The sequence below is a fragment of the Danio aesculapii genome, chromosome 9 (assembly GCF_903798145.1).
Source record: "Danio aesculapii chromosome 9, fDanAes4.1, whole genome shotgun sequence".
NCBI lineage: Eukaryota > Metazoa > Chordata > Actinopteri > Cypriniformes > Danionidae > Danio > Danio aesculapii.
This window is the reverse complement of record NC_079443.1, coordinates 44,061,027-44,085,057: the sequence shown is the minus strand read 5'-3', so window position 1 is coordinate 44,085,057 and position 24,031 is coordinate 44,061,027. Positions and strand designations below refer to the sequence as shown.

Genomic DNA, 24,031 nt, shown 5'->3' with positions numbered 1-24,031 from the left:
TTTGGGTGTTTGGCCATATACAATAAATGCGCTATATAAATACACATAACCTTCACAATGAAAATGTTTGAAATATGGCAACACTTAAAAACACACATGCATCAATGATTAATTAGTCTTTGAATCTCAACATTAGTGTCAATCAAAAAAATAAAAAAATACAACCCAGAACAATACAAACAATCTACTGAAATATAAAAGAACAACAACAAAATAATAATAATAAAGGCAAAGAAAGAAATCATATAAACATTAGGCTGCATAATGTATTCATGCAGCAATGCATGCTGGGAGATTTGTACTATGATGGTACCCAGCATGCATCGTGGCATGAAAAGATTATGAACCTTTTTTTTTTTATAGCAACCCTGGTTGAGGTTCATATCCTGATTCTTGATGTCTGTATTAAGTGTGTTGCCAGAGCTCTGTGTTTTTGTGCATGAAGCATTTTTTAAATTCCTTCATAATTGTTTGTTAACTCCTCATGGAAGCTGCAGTATTGTCCCAAACAACTCACATTAGATAACTTTACAATTTTAAATGACTTAACCTATAAGATGCCAGTTATTACTTACCTGTAACAACGATGAGTTTTAGGACTAACGCAGCCACTGCTCACCATGATGGAAAAAGAAACATTTTCAATTAAAAACGAAACTTCTGTTAATTATCAAAGAAAAGTTTTTTTGTAGATAAATGACATGAGTTAAGTCAAACTTTAATCAGTGAAGCTGGTAGTGCTGTTTGCGGAGTTGTTTAATGCTCTGTTTTAATTCAGTTGGTTTGATGTAAAGCCCATGGTCACACTGCACTTTTCACCCCATAGACTTCCATTCATATGCATGCAAATGCAGAAGACTGGAAACACAAGCTCGTGCAACAAGTTTTGCAGTTCGCTGCGTTGCAACATTCAATCTTGTTGAACTCTGACCTGCGAAATTGCATCACATGACTGCTTGAGACCAATTGATGATCAAAACATGACCTCTCTGGACAGAAATTTTATTTTATTTTTAAAATGTCGTTAAACAAAATCTTTCTTTAAAACCACCATTTTTCACAACAGGTGTTTATCAGTGTCAGAATTCAATCATTTGTGGTCATTAACTCTGTTTAGTGGACTATACCAATGAACTTTTATTTAAGGACCAGTGAATTAGGGTGTTTGGTGAGATTTCAGACACACTATTTTTTTTACTGTAGATTGTACAGACTTTTACTGTTAAAAACATTTTTAAAGTGCAGATCAAGATGCTTGTGCAAGTTTAACCTGAATATGCTTGAAGTAATTGATTAATTTGTGTAAATATTACATTGAATCACAAGTCAAAATTACTTGTCTGTCAGACGAGTTAACTAGTAATTATTTTATTTACTGTATCTCAATGTAATGGGTACAGTTCCCAATACAGCATTTACACCATGTTACAAGAATATGCATTTTTTATACTTTAAAACAAATATTTTAGGACATCAAAAGAAATCAGAATGTCTTGACAGAGTGTCTTTCTTTGAATAAAAACATAAATTTTTTGCAAGGCATCAGGATAAATTAATATGTGAAAATACAAACACTTGTTTTGAAATCGTGCTGAAATTGTACTGAAATCAAATCCCTGTATTTTACTTTGCACAAAGTCCTAAAGAATAAAGTGACTGAAAAATGTCTGCACTCTCAAAATCAATGTAGCCATTTTTTCAGTAAATTACTTAAATCACTGCATCATGCTGGTGTTGTTTTGAATTTAAGAGTGTGCAAACTTTTTTTATTCACTTTATTACTTTGATTATTTTGGTCATAACACACCTATTACATTGTTTTGAAAGAGCGCTGAGGGCTATTCTTTAAAGACAATTTAAGATTGCTGTTTTTTTTATCTGATCTGTAGACGAAAAAAAATTTAATTAGAGCTGTAAATTTAAGACAAAATGATCTCTTTTCACATCAATTAAATGATATACAGAGGTTTTATTAAGATAGCAGGTTTATTTGTTATTGTGGTGTTGGTGATGACAAATAATTGTTTATTTTAGAGCATTTTAGCATGAAAAGATACATCAGAAAATACGGTGTGCATCAGCTTTTGTTTTTGTGTAATTTGCTGCAAAACTAGGCTGAACTCTGTGTTTCAGTAAGGATACCCAAAAGGGAATCAAAAGTCTGGTATAATTTGTATACTTTGTATGTTTTATCTCACCATTCTACCCCACTGATCTCTTTTCATGTTGTATTTCTAGGCCTTTGTGCATCATTAGTTTACCACCAAAAGCACTAGTGGCAGCTGTTTATCACTCTAACTAGAAAGTATGCTTTAGTTTAACCAAAATATTGCTTTTACATAGCTGCATATGTGTGCAGTTCACAACTCCTTATTTGTTGTATATTGATAGTTCTTACAGTAGTTGGGTTTGGGCAATGGGTAAGATTAGGGGTGTAGAATGAGATCATGCAGAGTATGTACTTAAAGTACAAATAAACAGCCAATATCTTAATAGTATGATAAGCCACTAGTTAATAGTAAGAATTGGTGCTAGAAGTTTTACCAATTCTTCCTAGAGTAAGATTTATTTCAAGCATTATACTAGCCGTTAATAATAAAAATGTGCATTTTGAAGTCAGCTAGGATGTTAATGAAATAAGTGTTATTCTCAATATTCTATTCCAGAGTCGCATTAAGTAACTTGCTAAGCTAAAAACAGAACATATTTGCAGATGAATACAAAAGTAAAATAATTTACAGTATAAAGAGTAGGCTAAATGGGCCTATGAGTAAATGTTCTAAGTGCTTGAGCCTTTAGTTGCGTTGAATTTTACACCTCTAACAGTGACCACAAACTCTTGATTTTTGCAAAAGCAGTGCACTTTTAAAAGTTGTTCTCCATTAAAACAAAGTACTGTTCTATTCATGAAGACTCTCAAAAATTTGGATGATTGTACCAAATTGCAAAAATAGGCACAGTTAGCAAGCGTTCTGTAACTGGTATATCTTTCCCTGACAGTGGGGGTTGCCTTGCCCTTCCTTTGAGTGACAGGGACAGCCAGTCTCTCCTTTTGGTCATCAACAGGTTAATGCCAGCCATAAGAGTTTTCAGCATGGCATATCATTGAATGAGGCATGGGCACTGCCATTTACTTGCATGAACAATGTAAGCACAAACCAACCGTAGAAAACCAAACTCCAAAGTAAGGCTAAGGCATATCAAGCTAGCATTAACTTCAGAGAGGGGGACCACTGACTAACAGGTGTGAAGTTGCATAAAATGCATCACTTTCCCATGATGCTTTGTGCCTGGAGACCAATTGGGAGTGGCTTGGAAGTGATGATGCAGACTAGGCTCGAGGTATATAAACTAAAACAACTATGTTAGCAGTTCTGAGCAGTTGGAGCATTCCCAGCCTTGCCTCGGGTGTAGGGATTGCAAGGGAAAAGCAAAACTACACGGTGTAGACCCTGTGTAGTTTTGTTTTTTGGGTTATAACGAGGCCCAACCGTTCTCACCTTGGATTTTCTGGAAACATTTTGGATAAGAGGATTGTTGCTGAGGCGCTAGACACCTGGGCACAGTCCCATCAAGTGTAGGCAACCTTGTGATACAAGTAAGTGCCATTTCCTCTGTAAAACACAGCAGTTAAAGCAAGTCTTTCTATAAGCTATGATGATACATGCTTGCACGCTTTTTTAAAGCAAAATAAAAGTGCTGTTTCTTGCAATGTGCTTTGTGATTGTGGTTTTACGAGTATGATGAGATAGAGTAGTCATTCTATGTAGCTTTTCAAGAATTGTTTAAAACATAAATATTGTCAAGGTTATTAAATGGTGCAATGATTTCAGAATAGCCAAGAATAGCCGGTGATAGCATTAGAGTGGTGACCCAGCAGGGCCATGATGTCTTTTTAAGGGAATCGGCAGCAGAGATATCAGTTGCACCTCCAGCTATGTGCCACATGGTGACTGTCAATCAAACAAGGGACAGCTTATTTTTGGAGACTGCCATTTCTGTCATACTGAATATCAGCCTTCAAACATGATGCCATTTAGTCTGAAATGCATTTATTTGGGCATTTCTGGTCTGTTTTTGAAATTTATTGGTTAAAAATCTTGGACTCTTGGGATTGCAAATCATGCTGTGGGCAATGTGTGTCTGTTCTCACCTGTTGGTTTCTTTATATGGCTTATGATGGGGATGATTTTTCTTTCTGTTTTATTGGTTATTATCTGAGCTAAACCTTTTAATAAAGACAATATTAATTGTGGTGTTGTAAAATGTACTATATTACAAATATACACAATTTGTTTTGCACATGTGAATCTGTTTGCAATGCTGTTATTTATGATTTATGTTCAGTTCAGTTTCATGTTCATGTTTTGTTCACATCACATTTTATAAAGACCATTAGGGATTTATGTTTAAGGATTTTATTTAGTTAAATACTTGACAACATTTAAAAGACCTGAAGTAAGTTAGCATAATTTTGTTGATTTCATAAGTTGGTCAAACATTTTTTTTGATTATTTTTTTAGATAAAGATATATTTGGCATGCAACATATTTGTTGCAGAGGGCTTTAATTTAAATTACCAAATTATACGTGTGTATATACGTGTATTATATATGTGTGTGTATATATATATATATATATATATATATATATATATATATATATATATATATATATACACACATTTAGATTAAAATGTGTAGCAGACAAACACAGTGACTTGAAATTTATCCAAAGTTTTTCTTATAGTAAACTTCAATTTCAAATACTTTTACTTAAAACAATTTGTAAACTACTTGTGTTCTATATTAAATGTGTTCAGCTTTTAAATGTTACTTTCTTGTAATTAGCCATTTTAAATGCACTGTATCAAGTTTAGAGTTTATCACACATCAATGTGATAGTGAATTTATCAAAATACATTGACTTAATTCTTATATAGAATCATTTATGCAAACTATTTGATTTAGTTTCAGTGTTAAGTTTCACTGTTATATGTCAAATATTTAAAAAAAAACATGAAGATCTTATAAAGCAGATTAAAAAGTCTTATTTTCTTTTGTCTTTCTGTAAACAGCAAAACGCATTCCATCCTGTTCTGCCAGTGGTTTTAATGTTAAAAGCAAAACACAGTTTATCAAGACTTTTGAAGTTAAGTTGCTTAGGAGTTTTATTCAGCCTTATCTTACACCTCACAGTTGCTGTTCACACATTTCTAACATATTCAATTGGGTGCTTGACCTGACACTCAACAGCTTTGCCGTGCAGTTCTCACAAATGACAGGCTTCTGATGGCCAGGTGCGGATGGGGGTTGGGGGTGCAAGTGATTAGTCAGTTCAGTTCTTTTAATAGCCCTCTTAGTTTTCAAGAAACACAGCCAGTAATGCTGTTATATTTATAATCAATTCAGTGGGCATTAAAAAAATCTGGTTGTAATGTAAAATTCACGACTTGATTTTTTTCTTTTGTAGGGTGCCTTCTATCATGTCAACACAAGCTCCAACATTTACACAGCCGCTTCAGAGCGTTGTGGCACTTGAGGGTAGTGCCGCAACGTTCGAGGCTCAAGTTAGTGGTAAGGACAAAAGAAAACAAATACATGTACTTACATTGGTTTTGCTTTGATTAGCCCTTTAAAACATGTCTGTTTTGGCATTTGTGAATGACTACTTGAACATTGATGATTTATGGGGCATATAAGAGTAAGCATTGAGCAATAAAACACACATCTAAAATTTGGTTTTTCAACAGGTAATCCAGTTCCAGAGGTGAGCTGGTTTCGTGATGGCCAGGTTCTTACTGCTGCCGCTCTGCCCGGCGCTCAGATCTCGTTCAGCGATGGCCGCGCTGTTCTGATGATCCCTGCCGTGACAGCCGCACACAGTGGAAGATTTTCTGTCAGAGCCACCAATGGTGCTGGACAAGCCACTAGCACTGCTGAACTGCTGGCTACAGGTAAGCAGCCATTTTATAAAGTACATCTGTGTACTTTTCTGCCAGTTTCTATCAAGCAAACACTATTTCTTTGCTTACCTCACAGCGGAAACTGCTCCACCAAACTTCATTCAGAGACTTCAGAGTGTAACTGTTACACAAGGGAGCCAAGTGAGACTGGATGTTCGAGTTACAGGAATCCCTACACCTGTGGTGAAGTTCTACAGAGAGGGAGCCGAGATTCAGAGCTCTGCTGACTTTCAGATTGTTCAAGATGGAGACCTTTACAGTTTGTTGATTGCCGAGGCCTTCCCAGAGGATTCTGGAACCTATTCTGTCAGTGCTTCTAACAGCAGCGGACGCACTACCTCTAACGCTGAACTTCTGGTTCAAGGTTTGATTTGATTTCCAAAGGAAACTATTTCACTTGTCATTTTATAATAGTTCATAAAATAAATAAGCATATTGCATATCATATGTTTATAGTTGCTTTCTTTTCATTTCAGGTGAGGAGGTTGCAGTGCCTGCAAAGAAGACTAAGACTTTTGTTTCAACTTCTCAGATTTCACAGACTCGCCAGGCTAGGGTTGAAAAGGTAGTTAACATCTATACAGAATTACACTTGAAACTGACGGCTAAAGACCATGGGTACTTAGTTTATTGTGTTCTTTACAGAGAGTGGAGGCCTCCTTTGAGTCCACAACCACAATGGAAATGCTGATAGAGGATGGTGATTTGGCTCATAAGGCTCCACCTCGTGTACCTCCAAAGCCGACCTCCAAGTCCCCAACTCCTCCAATAGGAGTGTCAAAGGTCACAGCTCCACGTCATCAGTCACCCTCTCCTGTGAGGCCTGTTAAAGCTCCTGTTCACACACCTCACAGGTGAAGTATATTTTTCAGTGTGAATACGAATTATTAGTTGATACATTTAGGTACTAAGGCTTGCACAAGTGCACATTTTGCAAAAAAAAGGATTATTGATAATGGAAAATAATATCTTATTGTAAGTATAAGTACAAAGAGGATGTAATGAACCTCTTTTTCGAGGATCCGGTGTTATACTAACTTTAAAAATTATAAAACATATTTTCTATGTAGGATTGCCCCCATTTATTTTTCTGTTGTTTATATTTAGGCCTGCTTCACCTTCAAGACTGTCTGTGTCTCCTATCAGACCAGTGAAGTCTCCAGTGGCTACATACAAACAAGCAGCCCAGGGTGCAGAAGTTCCTCCTCCATGGAAGCAGGAGGGTTATGTTGGAGAGTCCAGCTATACCAGCATGGCTACTGAGACCTCTTATGTCCAGTCCTCCTCTACATTTGTTCACAAGGAACAGCAGTGGGAAGGTCATTTGCAGCAACAATCCAACGGAGTCAAAGAAGTAGGTCTATTTTTGCTACTATGACCTCTAGTGGATGGAAAGTTGCATTTTGTCTTTGTGATAATTTTCCAAAAAATAATAATTACTTACATTTTAACGTTAATGAATAATCAAATGTAGTACTTTTTACATAAGTTTCAGATCATATCATATGTTAAATGATATGATATATGTTAAATGTATCATATCATAAAAGAGCCATACTGAACGGAGACCGCACACACATACATTACGCTTTTGTTACCTAAAGTGCAAAGTAAAGCATGTTAGAGGCAATGAGGGCAGGAATGTTTGTTTTCACACTTGTTTTCACGCGTCTGTCTATTGTAGTGTATTTTTTGTAATTTTGTGTACCTATCTTTCGCTTTTATAGTTTTAGTTGGTTGTATGCATGTTAATATTTTTCCCATATGAAAAAATTTATGATTGTTAAACAACCACTTTGACATTTTGTTTCATCAGAAAGTTGCAAGTGAAGACTTTTTTTTGTTATCTTTAAGTTAGAGACTATTTCAATAAAAACATAAGAGATTCAGAAGACATAAAAACAACAGTGGTGCAGGTATTTATAGATACTTAAATAAGAAACTAGTATCAAGAATTTATTCCTGTCCGACATTAACAAAGAAAAACTCAACAATGTATATAAAACTGAAATGTGAAAAGGAAGCCAATATAATTATAACAAAAGAGGAGTGGTTAACTATTTGGGGAACACAGATTTTTTATTTGGAAAAAACGTAATCAGATTCTTTATGTCGTCTAAAATAAAATACTTCCACATATTTTGGGATTGTAATATTATACAAACCTATTTGAGTAAATTTAAGATTTGAGTAAAGAGTTGAATACAATAATGGCATTGAATCTGGAATGTAATTTTAAAACTGGGAATGCACTCTTCAAAAATGCCAAAAAATGATGCATATCGTCTTAATACACTACTAACAACTAGCAAAAAGGCCATTACAAAGAATGGCTCAAGGAAAATCCTCCATCTGTATGTGATTGGCATGATATTGAGGTGTATGTTATGGAAGTACTGAAACTTTCCTTGAGACAACAAGCCTATAAAAATGTATTGTGCTGCTTATATTTACCAATCTCCCACCATTCAAGTACATACACACTTTAAAACACACAAACGCACGCCTTTATTTATTCTTATTCTTTCTTGCTTTGTCAATATATCGTAGTGTATACTGTTTAATAATCAAATTGAATTATGTAAAAAATAAATAAATAAAAAAGCAGCATTAATTCATGCTCTCTCATGGTAGGTACACACAATATGTACAGCCGTATGGCTGCAGGCACCACTACTCTCATCCTTCCAACAGAGTTTGATCTAATACATTGTAAAAGCCTGTCCTGCTTATTCCATTTTGTATTTAACAGTGAAAACAGTTAATATAGGCTTCTCTGAAACTGTGAATATTTCATTTAAATTTCATTCAGGCTAGATTATTATTTTATTTAACAAACTAACACAATCTTATGGCAACTTGTGTTTTGGTGCTGAAGCATATAGCAGACTTGTTTTGAAGCACTTCACCTCAAAGGTTATTTGTTATTATTTTTTATTTAATAGTTAACTGACCAACAAAAAATACATTAGAATTAAGATACAATTTATAGCAAGCGAAATTCGTTTCAAAGATATTTTTTTCTTCGAAAACTATACGAATTATATTTTTGTTTGCGCCCGTCCAACTGTGAGGATGATGATTTGTTCTGGTCCTTGGAAAATGAGGATTTAAATAATGCTTCACAGATGCTGGCAGCATGTTCAGGCGAAGTGTTCAATAGCAACATTGGCAGGAAAATATACATTTAGATTTCAAAGAAAATATCTTATTATTAAAAAGGAATCAGTTTCCCAGAGATGGGTTGCAGCTGGAAGGGCATCCGCTGCGTAAAACATGTGCTGGAAAATTTGTGGTTCATTCCGCTTGGCGACCCCGGATTGATAAAGGGACTAAGCCGAAAAGAAAATGAATGAATGATAAAGAGGAATCATAAGTTTGATCCTATCAATGTCATAATGAATGCTTTTAAATAATGTAGCCTAGTTGTCTTTTTAACGATTAATGAGGGAATTATAATGCTTTGTTTTATTGTTTATCTTTATTTACAAGTAGAGGAGTATTTACACCTAATGTATAGGCTATTTCTGTCCGTTTGCATCCCGTCTCTTTGTGCCCCCTGGCAAACTGCGGACATATCTAAAAAAAATACGTTCTTACTCATTTAGAGCGGCGGTCGTACAAGGTGCGGCAGTAATGGCCATATTAAAGTGTCACCTACTGTATATCTGGAGCATGCTGAGATTTGACATGTAACCCTTCACAAAATTTTATATAGCAACATTTTATCAACCATAAATCCGAATGTAAATAAGATTGTATTCAGTGAATTTTTACACTTGTAGTGTATGTCTTTTTTGTTTCTATGTGCTTTTGAAAATATTTATTTATGTATATATATATATATATATATATATATATATATATATATATATATATATATATATATATATATATATATATATATATATATATATATATATATATGTATATGTAATATATAGTTTTTGAAAAAAAAATAGAAAGTTGCAAGTGCTGCTACTGTAATGTTTAGCATCAAAAGTGCAAAATTGCTTATGTCAACAGTGGGTTCTTTTTTTTTGCTTAGATACAAATCCCTGTATATATGTAGACTGGAGACCTACTTGACGAAGGATTTCTCTAAGTTAATCAGGCATAGTTTAAAAAAACCGTAGCACAAAATATTTTGTCATAATATGGAGCAACTGAAAATATCTTGTTTTGTTGAGAAGCCAACAGTAGTTAAATGTAGTTGAGTGTCTGAGCAAAAAGTGATACTGATTTAGTGGGAGTTTATAAGCTGACTGTGATGGATGTGCACAGATGCCGAGCTCTAGACATAGCTTGTGTCATGTGATGGTCTTATAATAGAACGATAATATAACAGTGCCAAAAGTCAGTCAGTTTACATGACATGAAACAGTTTTACTAGTGTACTAACTAAATATTCTGTGAATTTTATCTTTGGATTTAACTTCACTTGTATTATTTGTATGTTGTATGTTATACTTTTATTGCAGACGAATTGATAATTTGTTATAAAAGTATAATTTGTGATTGTTACAAAAATGTGCTGATTTATTTATGGGGTCATTGCATTGTTTACAGTGCTTTTATTATTATTTATTATTATTATTTAACTGAAATCACCCTGAATGAATCCAGATGTAATATCGCCCTCTGCCTTTTGTCTATTGTTTTTCATCTGATTGTTCCTTTTGCCATACAGCTTGAGACTGCAGCAATCCCATCCATCACAAAAGAGCAAGTGATGCCGCCAACTATAGTAGCTGTGAGTAAATTAACACTATTTTCCTCATATATTAACTACTTGTAAAATGTGTTGTTTTAAAGATTTGGACAAACTATGGCGTGCTCATTTTTCTATTTGTAATATTTTTACTATTTGTAATATCTCTGACATCTTGCAAGTAATTTCCTTGCATTTTGAAATTCTGTTCTGCTTTGTCCAGGCTTTGAAGAATGTGACTGTCACAGAGGGAGAAACTGTTGCTCTGGAATGCCAGATTTCAGGTTACCCTATTCCAGCCATTATGTGGTTCAGAGAAGATTACAGAATCGAGAACTCCATTGACTTCCAGATCACTTATGAAAAAAGTTATGCCCGCTTGATGATTCGTGAGGCCTTTGCTGAAGATAGTGGCCGCTTCACTTGCACTGCTACAAGTGAGGCTGGAACTATCAGCACCTCCTGCTACCTGCTTGTCAAAGGTAAAAAATCATGAAATATAATTTGGCTTGGAAAAAAAACTATCTCTGCAATTACAGATACATTTTTATACCTATTTTCATCTTCAGTCTCAGAAGAAATTGAAAGTCGTGAAGATTTCTCTAATGTCCCTGAGCACATTGAAATGTCTGCTCAGCAAAGACAGTGAGTTGATAAAATTCTTAGTATTGTAGTATTCTAATAATTAGTATAGAAATTTGCAATCTTATGTCTTGATGTTTAACAAACAGGGTTGCAATTGAAGCCAAAGAGGAGACCATGTCTGAAATAAGTGCTGTCTCTGAACCTGTGGAGGCTGGAGCTGGTGTTGCTCCATTCTTTGTGAAGAAACCCACAGTGCAGAAGCTTGTGGAGGGAGATAGTGTAGTATTTGATTGCCAGGTTGGAGGTACCCCGAAGCCTCATATTTACTGGAAGAAGAGTGGAATTCCTCTTACTACTGGATACAGGTATATTTTATATAGTACATGTATACAATTTTTGATCTGAGTTGTTTGTAATTCAATTTTAGCACATTTTAAACTCAAGTCGATATTTGATCTATAATCTAATTATCATAATAAACTGTAAAAATCAGCCCAAGGCACTTGAAAAATGTGGAAAATACATAAAAAACCTTTATTGACATGGCTTCTCCTCAAATAGCCTTGTCAATAAAGGCTTTTTCCACATTTTTTCGAGCACCAACACATTATTTAAGCTGCCCCTTAGCACTTTTTGTTTGATTTTAACCTAATTATCATTTATTGGATAATAAACTAATGCCATTATGTGCTATTTTGTGTCTATTCGGTTTACAAAGTTTTCAAGCTTTAATTCAGTTTCTTGTGAGCTTTGATAAAAAATATTAATATGATTTTGTATCAATCTTGTGTATCATCTAGGTACAGAGTAGCCTACAATAAGGACACAGGAGCATGCAAGCTTGAGATCTCCATGACATTTGCTGATGATGCAGGAGAGTACACCATTTTTGCTAGAAACCCACTTGGAGAAACCTCTGCTTCAGCCATACTGCTTGATGAAGGTTGTATTTTCTTGGTGATCGAAATTTTGACACATTAGAAGGGTAGAAATATTATTTTATGTATTCATTTCTGATTTTTTTAGAGTCATATGACCAATATGTGAAGAAACAGGAAGATACTTTCAAGACAGAAGTGCCTACTATTGCAGAGGAGCCAAAAGTTGCTGATGTACCTGCTGCTTTTGAAACAGTAACCGAGAAAGAGCAAATGCTCATGCAGAGGAGAATGGCTCAACAAACCCAGATGATGCAGTCTTTCATTTCAGAACAGGTATGATAATCACTAAGCTGCTCAACCTCATGATAAAATGTTAATTTGAAAAGAAGTATATGAGCCTTACAATGGCATTTCCTAAAGGAGTTCCAGATGTCTAGCTTGGAGCAGAGATTCATCCAAGAAGTTGAGTTCCACCTACTCAAGATTACCTATCAGGAGCTGGTGACTGAGGATGGGGAACAGCTGGATATGAGTGTTTCTGAACATGATGCTGTTTCTCCCATCTTTAATACTCCGGTTAAAGGTTACAGACTTAGGGAGGGAATGAGTGCAACGTTCCATTGTAGGATGTCAGGAACCCCTCTACCTAAGGTAAGCTTGAATGATGATATATTTACATGTATTAAAATCATCAGTGCTTGCCCAAACAAATTAGTGGACCTGACCTATCATTTTATTATTTGAACCATAGATTGTGTGGTACAAAGATGGCAAGCGCATCATACATGGAGGCCGCTATCAGATGGAGGTTCTGCGGGATGGTAGAGCCAGTCTGCGCCTTCCTACTGTGCTAGCAGAAGATGAGGCTGTCTATACTGCTTTGATTAGTAACATAAAGGGTAATGCTGTCAGCTCTGGAAAGCTGTATGTGGAGCCAGCTGGTGTAGCACAAACACAGCTTTCTCAGCCAGGGGCAGTTCAAAGAATCAGGTAGGTTCTGAAAAAACATTAGGTATTAGTATTAGATTGCAATACTGCCACAGCAAATTGTATTCTGTTGCACTTCTCAGGTCCACATCACCACGCTCCACAAGTCGTTCTCCTGGCCGTTCTCCATCTCGTAGGCTTGATGAGACAGATGAGGCCCAGCTTGAAAGACTCTACAAACCAGTGTTCGTACAGAAGCCCTCATCCTTTAAGTGCTCTGAGGGACAGACAGCAAGATTTGATCTGAAAGTAGTTGGAAGACCCATGCCAGAAACTTACTGGTTCCACAATGGTTAGTGATTTGCAAAAAACTCTTCTTTTAAGCGGCATTACAATTTTATTGCAATATGATGGCAACTATATCTATTTTTTCATTTCAGGACAACAAGTGGTCAATGACTACACTCACAAGATTGTGGTAAAGGAGGATGGAACTCAGTCAATGATTGTGGTTCCTGCCATGCCTCTGGACTCTGGAGAGTGGACAGTTGTTGCTCAGAACAGAGCTGGAAAGACAACTGTTTCTATGACTCTCACTGTTGAAGGTATTGTTTAATTTGAAGAATAAAGTTTTGTGTGACAGTCACTTCAGGAAAATGTGATGAAATAATCCTTATTAAATTTTCTACCTTACATTGTTGAAAATTTCAGCCAAGGAAAACTTGGTGAGACCACAGTTTGTTGAGAAGCTAAGAAACATCAGCGTTAAAGAAGGTACCTTGGTTGAGCTAGCTGTTAAAGCTATTGGCAATCCTCTTCCTGACATTGTTTGGTTGAAGAATAGTGATATCATCTCCCCACATAAACATCCACATATTAGGTATGTTTTCAGTCATGAAAATAAACCAATCTATGATTAATATTTCTCTCAGAAATGATGATAAGAAAAACAAACAGTATTCGCTAACTAAATCTATTTATTCATTAGGATTGAGGGTGGTAAAGGAGAAGCTCAATTCAAGATACCATCAAGTACAGGTTCTGACAGTGCATGGTACACTGCTACTGCTATCAACAAAGCTGGCAGAGACACCACACGATGCAGAGTTAATGTTGAGGTGGATGCAGTAAAGCCTCAGCCCGAGAAAAAGCTTGTCATTCCAAAAGGAACCTACAAGGCTAAAGAAATTGCTGCACCAGAATTAGAACCACTGCATCTTCGCTATGGTCAGGAACAGTGGGAAGACGGTGACCTCTATGATAAAGAGAAGCAACAGAAGCCTCACTTTAAAAAGAAGCTTACATCAGTCAGGCTGAAGCGATTTGGGCCTGCACACTTTGAGTGCAGATTGACACCTATTGGTGACCCGACCATGATTGTTGAGTGGCTGCATGATGGCAAGCCATTGGCAGCTGCTAACAGGCTACGCATGGTCAATGAGTTTGGCTATTGCAGTCTTGATTATGAAGCTGCTTATTCCAGAGATAGTGGTGTCATTACTTGCAGAGCCACCAATAAGTTTGGAGTTGACCAGACCTCTGCTACACTAATTGTTAAAGATGAGAAAAGCCTTGTTGAGGAAACTCAGTTGCCAGAGGGAAGGCGAGGGCAAAGAATAGATGAAATAGAGCGTATTGCTCATGAGGGTGGTCCATCTGGAGTTACTGGAGATGATAACCTTGAGAAGACTAAACCAGAAATTGTGCTACTTCCAGAACCAGTAAGAGTTATGGAGGGGGAGACGGCTAAATTCCGCTGTAGGGTGACTGGATACCCTACTCCAAAAGTCAACTGGTACCTCAATGGACTGCTTATCCGCAAAAGTAAAAGATTTAGGCTTCAATTTGATGGTATTCACTACTTGGAAATTGTAGACACCAAGTCTTATGATTCAGGAGACGTCAAAGTTTCTGCTGAAAACCCTGAAGGTGTTACTGAGCATGTTGTGAAATTTGAGATCCAGCAGAAGGAGGACTTCAGATCAATCCTGCGCCGTGCTCCTGAGTTTAAGGCTCCTGCTCCTGCACCATCACAAGAGCATGGTAGAGTTTCATTTGAGGTTGTCAAAGCTGAGAAATCATCTGATACCTCTAAAGAACCCAAAGAAGTGGTTAAGCTGAAGAAAACTGAGAGAGTGATTCATGAGAAATTAACAGAAGAAACAGAGGAACTAAGAAGCAAATTTAAGCGTAGGACCCAAGAGGGCTACTATGAAGCAATTACTGCTGTGGAGCTGAAGTCCCGTAAGAAGGATGAGTCTTATGAGGGTATGCTGAAGAAGAGAAAAGAAAAACTTCTCCATCACACCAAAGAACTTGGCCCTGAAGCTGAGAAGAAGAAAGAGGAGGAGGCTAAACTCACTATTTCCAAACCCAAACCAGAGAAAATTGTGCTCTCTCCAAGCATGGAAGCTCCAAAGATCCTTGAACGGATCCAGAGCCAGACAGTTGGTCTTGGAGATGAAGTACACTTCCGTTGTAGAGTCACTGGTAAACCAGATCCTGAATGTCAATGGTTCAAGAATGGGATCCTACTGGAGAAGTCAGACCGGGTTTACTGGTATTGGCCAGAGGACCATGTCTGTGAATTAGTGATCAAAAATGTGTTAGCTGAGGATTCGGCAAGTGTAATGGTCAAAGCCATGAACATTGCTGGAGAGACCTCAAGCCATGCTTTCTTGCTGGTTCAAGGTAAAAGCTTTTTCCTACTTGTTGTTGTTTGTATAGTATTTGTGTCCCAAATGGATTACAGTCTTTATACTTTTTTCTTTTTTTAGGCAAACAAGTTGTTACATTCACACAACTTTTAGAAGATCAGGGAGCTAAAGAGAAGGACACCATGGTGACTTTTGAGTGTGAGACAAACGAACCATTTGTCAAGGTCAAATGGATGAAGAACAATGCAGAGATTTTCTCTGGTGACAAATACAGAATGCATTCTGACCGAAAGGTGCACTTCCTGTCAGTGCTGATTATTACTATGAATGACGAAGCAGAATACAGTTGTGTGGTTGTTGATGATGACCAAATAAGAACCAGTGCCTCACTCTATGTTGAAGGTTTGTACAACACATAAAGTACTATAGTTTTATCTTCTTGGTTATCTATGTTAAAGAGACCCATACAAAATTATTTAGTCAAATGTGCAATTTGATGTTTTATACAGGTGCACCCCTTGAAATAGTAAAGAATCTTGAGAATACAGAAGTACCCGAGACATACTCTGGAGAGTTTGAGTGTGTATTGTCCCGTGAGGATGCTGAAGGCACCTGGTATTTTGAGAACAAAGAAATCACTCCTAGCCTCAAATACGTTGTGTCTGCACGTCGTGGTCGTCATAGTCTTTCTGTGAAAGATGTCAAAAAGGAAGACCAAGGAAAGTACACCTTCAAAACAGGAGATCTTAAGACAAGCGCATCACTGAAGATGAAATGTGAGTATGAGGCCACGGATTTTTGCTAAGCTCTGGCTGTTGACAATGTTTTGTTCTGTTTTATTCCTAATGACTGCCAGAGAAAGTATAACACCATTGAATAATCAAAGCAAATTGTTTTATCTACTAAGATCATTTAAATATTATTTAAAAGTTTTTCTATCACTCTAGTGCGTCCTGTGACTCTGCTGCAAGGTCTTTCCGACCTGACAATCTGTGAGGGTGATATTGCACAACTTGAGGTGCGATTCTCTCAGGAAAATGTTGAGGGCTCATGGATGAAGAATGGTCAGGCAATCTCTGCTTCCAATAAGATTCACATGGTCATTGACAAAGTTACCCATAAGCTTCTCATTGAGGATGCTAGTAAGGATGATGGAGGAATGTACTCATTTGTTGTTCCTGCTCAGGACATTTCTACAAACGGAAAACTGATAGTTCAGAGTAAGCCATCTTTTTGTCTATAAATGAGTATTCAATTGATTCTCAAAGTTTATTTTGAATTGTTACATTTTTAAAGTACATGCTACACTGTTAGGACAGTGACTGGTTTACTAATCACTTTGTTTCATACACAGCTATTGGCTTCTTGACACCATTAAAAGATGTATCTACTGTGGAAGGGACGAAAGCTGTCCTTGAGGCTAAAATCTCTGCAACTGATATCACTTCAATAAAATGGTTCCAAAATGACAAGCTGGTGACAGCTAGTGATAGAGTCCAAATGGTTGTCAAAGGATCCAAACAGAGACTGGCCATTAATCGGACTTATGCATCAGATGAAGGACAGTATAAACTGATTGCTGGAAAAGTAGACTCAACGTGTAAACTTTCTGTCGAGCGTGAGTATCATTTAAAATAGTTGCATTTGCTTACTTTATAAATGGTTTTAATATAGGTGGTAATTATTGTATTGTTAATTATGTTTTACAGCTGTAGCTATCATAAAGCACATGGAAGACTGCGTTTGCACTGAGACCCAGAATGTGACTTTTGAAGTGGAGGTTTCTCATCCTGGCATTGACGCTCTCTGGACCTTCAAGGGTCAAGCTTTAAAAGCAGGCCCAAAATACAAGATCGAGAGCAAAGGTACACACTATAGTCTTTCTGTTTTGAATGCCATGAAGGATGAAGAAGGGGAGTACATCTTTATGGCAGGTGAAAAGGAATCCAGAGCAAGGTTGATTGTATCAGGTAAGCAGGCATTCAAACTTCCTTTTTTAACACCAAAGTACTTTCTGTTTCTCCACTCATAATATGGGAATCATGTCACAGATTGGAGTTTTTATATTGGATTTTCTTTGCTCCACTAGGTGGTGCTATAAACAGGCCACTTCATGATGTGACAGTAGCCGAATCCCAGACTTCTGTTCTGGAATGTGAAGTTGCTAATCCTACAACAGAAGGCAAATGGCTCAAAGATGGCAATCCTGTTGACTTCAGCGATAATGTACTAAGTGAAAATAATGGTGCTGTCAGACAGCTTGTCATTGTCATCACCAGGCCACAGGATGTTGGGGAATACACCTATCAGGTGGCAAATTCCAAGACATCTGGCAACCTGAAGGTTGAAGGTAAACTGTTTGCTCCTTGCAAAAAGATTTATATTCCTCACTTATTAGAAGTATAGATATTAATTTGTAATTTTGTTTTCAAGCTGTGAAAATCAGGAAGACAATGAAGAACCAAACTGTGACTGAGACCCAGGAGGCAGTATTCAGTATTGAACTCACCCATTCAGATGTGAAAGGATCCCAATGGATCAAGAATGGTGTTGAGATTCATCCAAGTGATAAATTTGATATAACAATCAATGGCATGGTTCACACCTTGAAGATCAAGAACTGTAACACTCAAGATGAATCAGTTTATGGGTTTAAACTTGGAAAACTCTCTGCTAATGCCAGACTGAATGTTGAAAGTATGTTTTTATTTATGTGTCAAATATATAGTTACATAATTCTGTTTCCTGTTATTGTATGCAAATCAATACTCTCTAACCTTTTTTGTAGCTATCAAAATTGTGAAGAAACCAAAGGATGTGACTTCTCTGCTGGGTGCCACTGCCTCATTTGAGCTCAGTTTGTCCCACGATGACATTCCAGTTAAATGGATGTTAAACAATCAGGAGCTCACAACAAGTTCAAATATTAAAATACTGTCTGAGCGGAAAGCCCACAAACTTATTATTCAGAGTGTTGAAAGTGACTTGGCAGGTGAATACATTGCTGTGATCGGTCACCTGCAGTGCAGTGCACATCTTCAAGTTGAACGTAAGTATAAGCAACTTTTTTAAGTAGTGGTGACTTAAATTTGACATTCTAAAGCAAAGTAATCTTTCTCGCATTCAGATCTGAGAGTCACCAGACCTCTGAAGAACATTGAGGTTCCAGAGACCCATGTGGCCACATTTGAGTGTGAAGTTTCACATTTCAATGTTCCATCTGCCTGGCTGAAAAATGGAGTTGAGATTGAGATGAGCGAGAAGTTTGGAATTGTGGTGCAGGGCAAAATTCATCAGCTGAAAGTCATGAACGCCAGCCAGGAGGATGTTTCAGAATACACATTTATATGTGGAAATGACAAAGTTTCTGCTACTCTGACCATAAAACGTAAGTAATATTCTGAGTACATATTCTGTAAATATTAAAAAACTTTACAATTGACAGCATACTCATGAATGCATTTTCAAATATTTTCAGCAATTCTGATCACATCCATGCTTCAAGACCTCAATGCTAAAGAAAAAGACACCATTTCATTTGAGCTAAATGTCAACTATGAAGGCATCACCTACAAATGGCTGAAAAATGGAGTAGAAATCCGATCTAGTGACAGATGCCAAACTCGCACCAAACAATTCACTCACTCTCTCACTATCCGAAATGTACACTTTGGGGATGTTGGAGAGTACAAATTTGTGGCTGGATCTGCTGAAACATCTGCAAAACTCTTTGTTGATGGTTAGTTTATTTCATATTCACATCTGGCTCATTGTGACCTAATAGACTGGCTAACAAAATCCTGTGCTTTCTGCAGCTCGTGTGATTGAATTCACCAAGCACATTAAAGATATTAAGGTTACTGAGAAGAAGAAGGCTACATTTGAATGTGAGCTTTCTGAACCCAATGTGCCTGTGATGTGGATGAAGGATGGGCAAGAACTCGAGTTGTCTGAAAGGTAGCTTTTTATTTTAGTGTTTAGTGTCATTTCTAAATTCAAACATTGATTAATTTTCTTAGTCCCTTTATTAATCATGGGTTGCCACAGCGGAATGAACCAACTTATATAGCCAACTTATCCTGCAACCCAACACATTTTTCAAAGTATCTTTTTTTGTGTTATATAGAAGGAAACTCACAATGGTTTGAAAAATGTAGGGTGGGTGAAATATTATTATAAAGCAAAAGCAATTAATAATAATTTATTCATTCATTCATTTTCCTTCAGCTTATCTGGGGTCAGCAGAATGAACCACCAACTATTCCAGCATACAGTGCTCAGCATATATACAGTTGAAGTGTTAGCCCCCTGAATTATTAACCCCCCTGTTTATTTTTTTCTAAGAATTTCTGTTTAACGGAGAGAAGATTTTTTTCAACACATTTCTAAACATAATAGTTTTAATAACTCATTTCTAATAACTGATTTCTTTTATATTTGCAATGATGAATGTAAATAATATTTTACTATATATTTTTTTAGACACTTCTATACAGCTTAAAGTGACATTTAAAGGCTTAACTAGGTTAATTAGGTTAACTAGGCAGGTTAGGGTAATTAGGCTCCAGAAGACAAAACAATATCAGACATACTGTGAAAATTTCCTTGCTCTGTTAAACATCATTTAGGAAATATTTAAAAAAGAAAAAAAATTCAAAGGGGGGCTACTAATTCTGACTTCAACTGTAAGAACAGCCTTCACAAATCTATCTTTTAAATTCATTTTAGTAATGGGAAGCTATACAATATTATATTTGTGCATATACATTAGATTAGTCAGCACTGAAGCCAAATCTGGAGCTTATCTAACAAAACAAGTTACGATAACGGTCCAAAAACTAGTACACCCAAATTTATGTTACAGAAAAATATTAAATACAAATTTGAAAAAGAGGAAAAATCTAGAGAACCAAAATAATAGAAAAATTTTGTGGAAATTTTGTAGATTGTAATTTTTTTTTGCGATATTTTGCTTAAATTTCTAAATATGTTTAGTGACTAAAATATTATTTTAATAAATATATCTGTTTAATGAATGTGATTTGTTTAAAGGCATCGAAATTCATTGCTTATATTCACTGAGAAATGGATATAAATATTCATTTTCAAAATGTGGTGGACTCAATTATGCTGAGCACTGTATGTTTTATGCAGCGGATGCCCTTCCAGCCGCAACCCAGTACTGGGAATACTACTACTAATAATAAAACCCTTAAAATCTCATTAACTTTATACACTTATATCTTGTTTTATGAGTGTTTAAATATTATTACTGTGAAACAATATTTTTTGCAGTTCTAAAAAACTTGACCTCATTGTTTTAGGTTTAGAGCCACCACCGACAAATTCCTGCAACGTTTGATGATCCAGACAGTACGTATGTCTGATGCTGGTGAATACTCTGTGGTTGCTGGTGCAAGTGTTTCAAAGGCAAACCTCGTAGTGGAGGGCAAGGATGTCCACATCTCTGAGCCTGCTGAGAAGGACATCACTGTAACTACACTTTGCCTTTTTACAGTTGTCTGTTTGAAACCTTTATGTGTGCCATGGTAAGAAAACTTTTATCTTTTTGTGCTTTCCAGGTGGTTGAAAAACAGAGGGCTACATTTGAATTTGAAGTTAATGAAGATGAAATTGAAGGCCGCTGGCAGAAAAATGGTGTTGAAATTCAATCTTTTGATCAGCGCTTCAACTATGTGACAGTTAGAAAGACACATCGCTTAACAATCACAGAAACATACAGAAGTGATGCTGGAGAATACACTTTCATTGCTGGAAAGAACAGGAGCACAGTCAGTCTGCATGTCCAGAGTAAGTATAGATCTAAAATGCCTATGTATTAATAGACACAATATATTGGGGATTTTTTTTACATGCGTATGTGAAATGCATTTCAAATTCGTCGCTTAAAAATTGTTTTTAAACAGAATCTCTTTTGCTTACTAAGGCTACTTGATCAGAAAGACAGTAAAATAAATACATAGATATAAAATAATTTCTTAATATAAAAAATGCAACTTTTTTGGTTGAAACCACATTAATCAAATGTTAAATAGAAAGTTCTGCAAATTAAATGCGTACATTTTGAATAGACCTTTTATAAGAATCTCTTTAATGTCACTTCTGATCTATTTAATACATCCTGACCTGTAAATAGTAATGTATACAATACTTGATCTGGATACATTTCTTTAACTCTGCACAAGGCAGACCAGTTTATTCCATTGACATTATACCACAATATCACAGCAGTGTATTATTTACGTTCCCTATAGTTCAGTTATGAAGTATTTTTTAATATATGTTTTTATTTAACCCAGTCCCTGAGCCTCCTCAGATCATCAGGCACATGCAGCCCCTGTCTTTTGAGGCTGGCAAACCTGCACGCTTCTCTGTGGAGGTGACTGGAATTCCTCAGCCTCAAGTGTCCTGGTATAAGAACTCTCAGGCCCTGTCCTCTGGATTTAAGTGTAAGTTCCAGAGGGAGGGAAATGAACACACATTGCTGCTTATCGAAGTTTTCCCAGAAGATGCAGCTCAGTATAACTGTGAAGCTAAGAATGACTATGGAGTTGCCACAAGCTCTGCTTCGCTTAATGTGGAAGGTAAGCTTATTTTCTTTTAGACATTTATGTATTAAGGACTGGTTAAAATGTTTTTGTATTACCAGTGTTTTAATGCAAATGTTCACAAACAGTTTCAGAAGTGGTTTCTCCAGACACAGTGGCTCCAGTGTCTGCACCTGTAATCATTACCTCACTGCAAGATACCTCTGTTGAAGAGGGAGAATCAGCCCGATTCCAGTGCCGTGTTTCCGGAGATGGTAAGGCGCAATCCCATGGATAAAATATGGATATGATGCATATGATTGTTTTGTGAAGTTAACAAGCATTCATTTGTTTTCTTGCAGATTTGAAAGTTACCTGGTATCGCAGAGATAAGGAAATTGTGATGTCTGACAACTTGCAAATGACTCAGTTTGGTGATACCTGCCAGCTCGATATCTCCAGAGCATATGTTGCAGATGCTGGTGAATACACATGTGTTGCACGCAACTCTGGAGGAATGGTCTCCTGCTCTGCAGTTTTGACGGTCAATGGTATGTGGCAACATTTTAGGTTCTTGACCTTCTTTTTCCTTGAAGACTTCAGCAACCTAACATTTTTCTTTGTTTTTTGCATGCTCCATTGCATAATGCAGGTTTTAAATGTCATTGTTTTTCTTCAGGGGATTAACTCGGGACTGTTTTTAATAGGGAACTCATTAGATTATGGATTTCATAATAATATAGTTCCATATCCATAAGTCCATATCCCATGATTACTTACTGTGCATGTCAAAAAGCATCAGGATATTGTAGTTCATTCAAAAACAATATAGATCAAATGTTAAAATTGCATCACCACATTGGGATAACTAACAATAATAACCAAACTAATTTCCATCAAATAGTTTTTTTTATATATTAACAACATTTCAAAAAGCACATTTGCGTGCCATCATCCTTACAGATTGTGAGAACTTCTCTGTGAAATCTCTCACTACCTTTGACCTACAATAATTATTTTTAATCTTTAATGAACAATTTGGCTATTATAAATGTCTAACGTTATTCTTTTTATCGCTCAGATCACAGTGTGAGCACAGTAGCTAGTGTTTCGACTCATTCAGAGATGGTCACCTCCCAGACCATGACTGAGACTCATTCTTCCACTATGCAAAGTTTTGAAAGTGTCTCTACGGTGATGATGTCCTCAACGTCTGTTAAAAGCATAGAGGTCCAACAAGTGACCTCTGTGGAAGAATATTCGACGAGCCCTGTTTTGACCCTGCAAATGAGCGATGTCATTGTCAGCCTGGGTGACGTGGCTCAGTTCAACTGTTCATTCAGTGGACAGCCATTTACTGAAATTGTATGGGATCAAAATGGAAGGACAATCACAAATACTGAAAGGGTGCAGTATGCACATCAGGCCGGGCTCATTTCTCTTGTCATACTCAATGTCCATCATGGGGACCAGGGAAGTTACTGCTGTACTGTTAAAAATAGAAATGGCGAGAGCCGAACATCTGCACAGCTCACAGTGGAAGGTGGTTATAGATTTTATGTCTTTGATGCTCATTTCATCCCATCTGCTTCCTGCTGGTGTTTTGTCTAAAATATGTTCCATGTGGTTATAACCAACTTTAATTTGAATTCAATTTACAATGTAATATCCCATGTAATCGATTTTAATACTTTAAATAGTTTAATCCTTCACAAGGCTGGCCTAACATCATCCTCCATCTTACTAACTTTTTGTTC

At 36.4% G+C, this 24,031-nt stretch overlaps 1 protein-coding gene across 1 annotated transcript in view; it reads left to right on the top strand.

Moving 5' to 3' along the window:
• Positions 1-3,387: 3,387 nt before the first annotated feature.
• ttn.1 (titin, tandem duplicate 1) overlaps positions 3,388-24,031 on the top strand; it is a 141,288-nt gene continuing 120,644 nt past the window's right edge. The window contains exons 1-36 of the mRNA XM_056465823.1: positions 3,388-3,598; positions 5,473-5,576; positions 5,753-5,956; positions 6,042-6,329; positions 6,442-6,530; positions 6,611-6,819; positions 7,073-7,319; positions 10,656-10,718; positions 10,900-11,158; positions 11,246-11,321; positions 11,408-11,626; positions 12,062-12,204; positions 12,288-12,475; positions 12,563-12,793; positions 12,894-13,132; positions 13,213-13,421; positions 13,510-13,674; positions 13,781-13,949; positions 14,058-15,760; positions 15,847-16,128; positions 16,236-16,502; positions 16,674-16,946; positions 17,081-17,344; positions 17,436-17,696; positions 17,816-18,076; positions 18,160-18,423; positions 18,515-18,775; positions 18,854-19,114; positions 19,205-19,465; positions 19,542-19,683; positions 21,051-21,219; positions 21,309-21,537; positions 22,047-22,331; positions 22,424-22,549; positions 22,637-22,825; positions 23,356-23,817. Of these exons, the coding sequence (XP_056321798.1) occupies positions 5,486-5,576; positions 5,753-5,956; positions 6,042-6,329; positions 6,442-6,530; positions 6,611-6,819; positions 7,073-7,319; positions 10,656-10,718; positions 10,900-11,158; positions 11,246-11,321; positions 11,408-11,626; positions 12,062-12,204; positions 12,288-12,475; positions 12,563-12,793; positions 12,894-13,132; positions 13,213-13,421; positions 13,510-13,674; positions 13,781-13,949; positions 14,058-15,760; positions 15,847-16,128; positions 16,236-16,502; positions 16,674-16,946; positions 17,081-17,344; positions 17,436-17,696; positions 17,816-18,076; positions 18,160-18,423; positions 18,515-18,775; positions 18,854-19,114; positions 19,205-19,465; positions 19,542-19,683; positions 21,051-21,219; positions 21,309-21,537; positions 22,047-22,331; positions 22,424-22,549; positions 22,637-22,825; positions 23,356-23,817 (9,049 nt within the window). The 5' untranslated portion in view covers positions 3,388-3,598; positions 5,473-5,485. The remainder of the gene's footprint in view (positions 3,599-5,472; positions 5,577-5,752; positions 5,957-6,041; positions 6,330-6,441; positions 6,531-6,610; positions 6,820-7,072; positions 7,320-10,655; positions 10,719-10,899; positions 11,159-11,245; positions 11,322-11,407; positions 11,627-12,061; positions 12,205-12,287; positions 12,476-12,562; positions 12,794-12,893; positions 13,133-13,212; positions 13,422-13,509; positions 13,675-13,780; positions 13,950-14,057; positions 15,761-15,846; positions 16,129-16,235; positions 16,503-16,673; positions 16,947-17,080; positions 17,345-17,435; positions 17,697-17,815; positions 18,077-18,159; positions 18,424-18,514; positions 18,776-18,853; positions 19,115-19,204; positions 19,466-19,541; positions 19,684-21,050; positions 21,220-21,308; positions 21,538-22,046; positions 22,332-22,423; positions 22,550-22,636; positions 22,826-23,355; positions 23,818-24,031) is intronic.